Source organism: Chaetodon auriga, chromosome 13, assembly GCF_051107435.1.
Source record: "Chaetodon auriga isolate fChaAug3 chromosome 13, fChaAug3.hap1, whole genome shotgun sequence".
Lineage (NCBI taxonomy): Eukaryota > Metazoa > Chordata > Actinopteri > Chaetodontiformes > Chaetodontidae > Chaetodon > Chaetodon auriga.
The window spans coordinates 19838790-19846582 of record NC_135086.1 but is presented as its reverse complement, the minus strand read 5'-3'; the positions used below and the strand labels follow the sequence as shown (position 1 = coordinate 19846582).

General features: G+C 40.6%; 1 protein-coding gene across 1 annotated transcript; it reads left to right on the top strand.

Moving 5' to 3' along the window:
• Positions 1–2968: 2968 nt before the first annotated feature.
• On the top strand, positions 2969–7423 carry cnga4 (cyclic nucleotide gated channel subunit alpha 4). The gene is made up of 7 exons (XM_076747591.1): positions 2969–3012; positions 3124–3230; positions 4321–4904; positions 4989–5234; positions 5689–5854; positions 6383–6985; positions 7347–7423. Exons 1-7 carry the CDS (start codon positions 2969–2971, stop codon positions 7421–7423), a joined length of 1827 nt encoding a protein of 608 aa, XP_076603706.1.
• The last annotated feature ends 370 nt before the right edge of the window (positions 7424–7793 follow it).

Here is a 7793-nt window from a genome sequence, read left to right as displayed (position 1 = left end):
ACAAGGTAGAAGCAGATGTAGCTGCCAAGTACAGACAGCATACCACTACAACCGCAGGACCAGGGTGAGAAGTGTACCTTTGCTGAACCCAGAAGACAAGGAAAGTTTAAAAATTCAAATAAACATTAGAATTAATGTGATGAGGGTGTACCTCAGTGGAGTTCTTCTATAGACACACTGATTCATCATTTCGTACTTTTTAAACCTTCTTGTTTCAGCCTCTGTTGGTGTCAAAAGCTTGTACATTCTTATATATGCTCATAAATCTTCAGCAGGTCAAAGTACAGATGTGGTAACAGGTGAAGATGTGACACTAACCAGGTTGAAATGTGACTGATGAGTGTTTGGATCTTAATCTGAACAAAAAATTAAGTATAGATACAGACTCCAGACAGGTAAAAGTCAGGTGGAGACAATACTGGAAAGATTTGAGCGCTCTAAACGAAACTCAGCTTACCTCAAACACCAGCACCAAAAAGGAGCACTGTAGTGAGACCTTTCACTCCAGCTCCTTCCCAGGTACCTGCCTCACCTGGGAATAGAGGAACTCATCATGGGACATCCCTGCACTCTGCAAAGACTGATAACAGAGGCAAGAAAACAAATACATGCAATCTCCAGACAACTAACTGTCTACCTGCAGATACCTGCAGTGCCAACAACTGCAGGTTTCTGCAGGTAGAATGTTTAAGCTATGCAGTCAGGTCTAATATTAACTAAAATCAGTTTTTCTGGGTTGTCTACTAAGTCAGTTTAACTGCCATCAGCTACCTTACACAGTATCTTCTATCAGTTGGTGCAATCACGAAACAAAAAAATGTGCAGTCTGTCTAGCTGTAACAGAAGAAATACTGAAGGCATTTCCCTCTTTGCCTCTCTGTGTTTTACACTGTTCCTGTTTGTCTCCTTGTGTTGAGGAGTGTGCATGCTCCAGTGCATCTGTGACAGAAGTGGGACTACTGACTGGTGATGTTCATTCTTACTCTTTTGTTTAAAGCCCTAATCCCCTCAGTGGCTTGTGCTGCAATGGACAGCATTGTTCACATGTATGTCTACCTGGGAAGGGACATGGACATGCAGGTAGAAAGGTAAGGTCTTGCTCTGCTACTGAAAGTTGCACTGTCATCTGCAAACCTCTTTGCAGGCCAGTGTGGCCCAGGAGACCCTTGTATGGAGCTGCAGCCCAGGTCAAGGTCGAGAAACAGAATCTATGAATAAGTGTAGTTTCAGCAGCATTCAAAGGAAGTGAAATGAAACAAAGTGAGTGGATTTGTTTGTCCTTCCACAGCCACCGGAGCTTGAGGGCCAGCACAGCTTAGCAGCACCACCTGCTGGCTGACAGACTAGGAGAGGACACAACACAGACAGACACTCAAATAACACCCCTTTGCCCCACCAAGACTGTACCACTCAATATTCTGTTTCAAAGTACTAGATACTTCATCTGTATCTAAGGAAAAAAAAAAAAAAAGGATCAATTTACAGGGCCTGACATTTGGTGATAATAGCTCAATTGTTGTGATACTTAGTCACAGTCTGTGTGCTCATGCAGCCTACACTTTTAATGTCTCATTAGTTGCTCCAAATATAAGCTGCATTATATGTGATTCAGCTATTTTGTTTTATTTCCCTGGATCCAGAACTCCAAACCCCAGTCACATGTTACACCTGCTACCCACGGAGGGTGGTTAGAAGTGAATAGTGGATACTATGAAACAACACGATTGTTTCTTTTAATTTTCATTTTTCTCTCTGTATGTTGCATGCTTACAATATATTATCTATACAATGTACTGCTTTGTTTGTTGACATTGACATGTTGTCTCTTGTTTGGGTTCCATATTCCAGTTATTGTTTGTTGTCTGTAGCAGCCCTAGGCTGTCAAAGGAAGACCTCTTTGGTTTTCTAGGGGAAGGAGGAATTCCCAGAAGACACATGACATCTGTTGTGGTTTCCTCCCATGGAGACCTGCATCACCAGGCAGTGCTCATGCACACCTGGCATGTTGTTGGGTGAACCATGTATATTGTCTCATGCAGGTCAACAAGGCTCACGCAGGAGGAAACAAGAACAAGAGCAAAGGCCATCTTCATTTCTAAAAATGTGTTAGTCTAAGGCTACACTTTGGAGAATGGATAAAACAGGGAATGTAAGTATTAGAGGTAACCAGTGGCAGAGACTGCTCAGGTGGCATCGGGGGCAGAAAATTAATGAGGAAGGAGAAGATGGAGTCAAGGATGAAGAGAAACGTAACATCAATCTGGATCAGAAGTGGAAGGTTAAGTGAGTTGTTACTGGATGGGATCTCGATGAATGTTCTTGGTCATGTAGTTGATTGGCAGGAGTCATTTAATACAATTAGATTTAGGGCTACAACATGTCATACTTCATCACATCTGAATTTACTGGATGAAGAATAAATACCCAGCTAATGTACTCATCCACAATAAGAGCATGTTATTTCAATTGTATATTCTGGTTTTTGCATATGAATTTGTCAGGGGATTTAAAAAAGCATCTGCCATATCATAGTTTTAAGTTATAGGGAGATGTTAAATGTCAATAAAGAAGTGGGTTAGGCTAAATTAAACATTCTGATACTCACCACAAAATGATCACAATGATTGTTGTGTTTTGATATACATGAAAGCATTCAGAATATGTTTCTTATGTTTGCAATGTTTTTAAGTATTTAAGACATCATGCTGTGATAGATTTGGTGACATTTTGTCTATTATTCATTTAGATATGAGGACCATGAGCCATAATCTCTATGTGACAATTATCATATCACACCAACATCATCATGACTGATCAGGCTGTGAATCATCATTTCCCTCTCTCTTCATCATCATTTCCCTCTCTCTTCATCATCATTTCCCTCTCTCTTCATCATCATTTCCCTCTCAGCTGGACAGAGTGGTTGGTTGATCCAGCAGAACAGTTTTATTATATCTGGCTGCAGGTTATGATCTTTCCAATTGTCTACAACTCAGTGATCATCATTTTGAGGTACAAACATGGAATATGATGACTATCAAACAGTTGCCATGCATCTAAGCACATAATCTGTAATCATTTCAGATCCCTTAAAACCCAGACTCACAGGTTATGTTTTCTCAGGACATGCTTCACTACAATTGCACTGAGTTACCTTCCTGTGTGGCTCACACTGGACTATCTGGCAGACATCATGTATATGGCTGACATGATCATCACTGTTCACACAGGTAAATATTTCATTTTTGTCCTTTTTGATTGAGTCTTTGAAATGGAATGTCATTCTTTAAATTCTCATTTTATTTGTCACATTCACAGTAATCCAGCTAGTTACAAACTACCATATTTTACTCCAAATATCCCAATTAGAGTAAACTTCTTGTTATAAAGAGAGATTTTTTTTTTGTCCTAATTGAAAATATTCATATAGGAATTCTTACATGAGGTCTAAAATGTGGTATGATGACATTTTATTAAAATAGCACACATGCACACAGACTTAGCTCGGTCCCAAATATGTCTGCATCAAGACAATGACACTTGAGTACTGCCTGTTATTTTGGTGTTTGCCTTGCTGGGATGTAATTTGGCCCCACAGAGCCAATGTTCTGTGGCTGTACACTTAGATTAAAGGAAAAACAAAGCATTTATCCCATACGCACCTTTGGTCTTCTGTTTTATTAGAATGAGTTCAGACAAACTCGAACCATAATTACAAAATAATAAAATTAAATTTACACACCATTGTACATCAGAAATCTTCACTTATATGAATAGAAAGAAGCGCTAGGAGGCCTTGTTCAAAGTTTTTACCTTTGAGCTGAGTTAATAATTTTGAGCTTAGTTGTAAGACATTTTATTTTTTCAGTCACCAGCCACCAAATGGGTTAACACCACATTCATGTCATGTGGGAAGTAAAACTTGTAAATACAATTCATGTCAAAATCCAAGTCTGAGATTGGGAAATATATCTGGTTTTGTGCTCAATAATACAGACGTACCTGATGCGGGAAATGGCAGCATCGCTGCCTCAGTTCACTGGATATAGTGCCATATTGGTCATGGACTTTATGTAAACCTGCACGTGAGCAACTCTGCAACGAATCATCTTGAGTTTTTTTCAGATGATGAGAAAGCTTGCAAGTCATAAGGACAGGAATTTTTCCCATTTTTACATTCATGATGTGAAAGCACTATGATCTCTCAGAGTCCAATGGATTTGATACTGCCTGAAAGTTGTCCCAAACTATGACTGACTCGACTGTACCAGTGTATGAAGAGTACTCTGGCCTTTTTAAACCTCATTCTTTCCTTTCCAGGTTACTTGGATCAGGGCATCCTGGTCAAGGACCTAACTCAGCTGAAGAAGCGCTATCTGCACTCTAAACGTTTCTTAAAGGACCTTGCTTCCCTGTTGCCCACCGACTTCCTCTACTTTGTTTTTGGCATCCAAACTCCGCTGGTGAGGATCAACCGCCTTCTGCGTATGCCGCGACTCAACGAGGCCCTGGATCGCATGGAGACAAGAACCTCCTACCCCAACACCTTCCGCATCTCCAAGCTCATGATCTACATCTTTGTGTTGATCCACTGGAATGCCTGTCTCTACTTTGCACTGTCGAGCTACATCGGCTTTGGAAGTGATCGTTGGGTCTACCCTAACATCACAAATCCAGAGTTTGCCTCCATGCGTCGTCAGTACTTTTACTGCTTCTGGTTCTCTGCCCAGATTTTCACCACAGTAGGAGACACCCCCCTACCAAAAAGGGAAGAAGAGTATTTGTTTATGATTGCAGACCTGCTCATTGCTGTGCTAGTTTTTGCATCAATTGTTGGCAATGTCGGCAATGTCATCACAAGCCTAAGGGACCGTGATAATGTCTTCTTCCCTAACCATGAGCTGGTAAGTTGGAAGACTGTCATGTCCTGGTTAGGTGCTAAGTTCCTTTGTTCTATATAAAATATGGTTCTTCATTTCCTCTTTCAGGTAAAGGCATACTTGCGTAGCCATCACATTAGCAAGGAGCTTCGACAGCGCATCGACAACTGGTATCAGCACCTTCACATCAACAAGAAGATCATGCGAGAGAATGAAATCCTGCAGCAGCTGCCTGTACACCTGAGAACAGAGATCGCTGTCAGTGTTCACCTCCCAACACTCTCCAAAGTCACCATCTTCCAGAGCTGTGAGAAAAGTCTGCTGGAGGAGCTGGTGCTTAAACTAACACCTCAGGTCAGGGGCCAAAAGATAGCAGTCAAAGAGTACAGGTGGCTCAATGAGTTAAGGCAACTCTGTAATAGTCAGCTTGGGAAATCCTTATCTAGGATCAGGAACAAAAGGCACCAAGATGGGAATTTGGACAGGATTATCTAGCTCCACCAAAAGTCATGTGGCTGAGTGTAAGCAATAGTATATACATTGGAATCAGATACATCACACTGTAGTGAGTCCAATCTTCATCTTAGGTTCTGTTTTTAGAGTAGAGGTAAGGTAAAATTTGGACACACTAACAACTTTTATTGAACCTGCTACTCTCAATACACAATAACCTAGTGGAATATTCTTGTCATGTAGATTTGAATTCAACCCCATTGCTTTGTCTAGTTCATTATCTAATGCATCAGAAATGTTCTCAGCAGAAACCTGTTTAAGGATGAAGAGGTTTCTTTTGCCTTTTGCCTTGCAGGTGTTCAGTCCAGGAGAGTACGTCTGCAGGAAAGGAGATGTAGGCCATGAAATGTACATCATCAGAGAGGGAAAACTTGCAGTTGTTGCAGATGATGGGGTCACAGAGTTTGCTGTACTCAGTGAAGGGAATTTCTTTGGGGAAATTAGTATTCTCAATATCAAAGGTAAGTCAAGCATCAAGTACTTTGCACAAAAATACACCCAGAAAGGAAAGTTAAGTTGAGTCAACAGTGGAAAGAGCTAGCCATTTTTCTTTGGTGCTTTTGGACCCTGCTAATGCATTCAGGTCTGTACTCATGAAGTAAAGCCTTCACAAATGGTAGGTTGTAGTTGAGCTTAAAATTAAAGTCAATCCTTACCTGACCTACCTGACCTTAAAGTCATAGAAAATGTGATGTCTGTGTGACTCTCCATAACATGTGGAGTCACACAAAGTTTGATTAGAAGTATTTTAAAAGACTGTAAAACGGTAGCACCAAACTATAAACACATAAACCATTCAGCACACAGTTGAAGGACACAACTGTAAAATACTAAAATTAAAATATTACTGAAATACCATTGATGTTTCGTTTAAGACGACAACAAGAATATTTCCCTAATGTGCCTTTAAATTCTGAAATGAGCTTGCCTGGGTTGGTAACATCATATATAACATAGTTTTAAAGAAATCACATCATGTTTTCTTTCAGGTAACAAATCAGGCAATCGTCGCACTGCCAACATCCGAAGCATTGGCCACTCTGACCTGTTCAGCTTGTCCAAAGAGGACCTGACAGACGTGCTGTCCGAGTTCCCTGCAGCCAAGCGTCACCTGGAGGAGAAAGGCCGACAGATCCTCACTAAAATGGGCATGTTGGAGGACAGTGAGGAGGGGGAGGAGAGGGAGGCAGAGAAAGTCGAAACCAAGATAAAAAGACTGGAGAGCAAATTGGAAATCTTGCAAACAAAACTCGCTCGACTTATGGTGGAATTAGAGTCCAGCAACTGCAAGATGCAGACCAGGGTGGAGCAGCTGGAGAGGGAGGTGGCAGCAGTGGGCTCTCAGCTGCCAGAACATGGGGAAGAAGGAGAAAGAGCACAGGGAAGAGGTGAAGGGGTGGGAGGAGAGGTTGGGTGGGAGAGAGAAGAGGCAGAGGGCGAAGAAGAGGAAGGTTCGGATGCAAAGGTAAAAAAACAGGGACAGGGAGAAGATGGTAATGAGGTGACCAAAGAGGGAGATGGAGAGAGCACCAAAAGCACAAAAGAGGATGTGGAAAGGATGGCAGAGGGAGATAAATCTGGACCAGAAGAACGTAACGATCAAGAAAAGAAAAAAGAAGATGATGGAGAGAAAAACAGAGAGAAAGGAGATGACAGACCTGGGAAAGGAGATGGAGCTGAGATTGAACCTGAAAATGAGAAAAGTGGAGAAAGAGAATCTGAAGAAGACAGAGAAAAGGCTGAAGAAGACTCAGAAAAAAGAGAAATGGGGCAGAAAGCGGAGGGGCAAAAAAAGAAATGAATGAAAAACAAAATAACTGATAAAGAGAATATATATATGTGAAACAAATAAGTGTTTCTTTGTCTGTAGGCGTTTGTTTTATATTAATAAAGATGCTGAAAACCTCAACATCTCATCAATGCACTTTCTGCGATACGACTTTGTGCCCCTAGATGGCAGAATTGTGCCCAACACCGTAGATAAATGTGGATCATCAAGACAGAACAAGGTGCAGAAACTACATGATTGATGGTATTTGAATTTTCATTATTTACATTTGATAAAATACTTATTATAGATTTTCTGTTGGTCTGATAAATTGAATTTTTATTTTTTTTTTTAGTTTACATGGGGTTTTGTCATATTATTGATACTTTTGATGCTGAAGAAAACACATAGGTTACTGCAGCAGATGAAACAGTCAATCAGCAATACATTTAATTGACCATTAATTTTAAAATGGTTGTGTTTCACCAGTCATTTGAGACATCCCACTGAAAACTATGATTATGATTCGATTCCAATGAAAATACCTGAATTATCCATATTCCCTGCAGGCTAATCTTCCAAGACTTCTGTTGTTGAACGGTAAAAATAATAATGTGATGTCATGATCTAAT

Bases quoted from the DNA above. Each gene is read 5' to 3' on its own strand.
- cnga4 (XM_076747591.1), top strand. From the start codon at position 2,969: ATGATCTTTCCAATTGTCTACAACTCAGTGATCATCATTTTGAG. The intron at 4,905-4,988 runs GTAAGTTGGAAG...TTCCTCTTTCAG, and splicing joins TCTTCCCTAACCATGAGCTG to GTAAAGGCATACTTGCGTAG. The intron at 6,986-7,346 runs GTAACGATCAAG...TTGTGCCCCTAG, and splicing joins TAAATCTGGACCAGAAGAAC to ATGGCAGAATTGTGCCCAAC.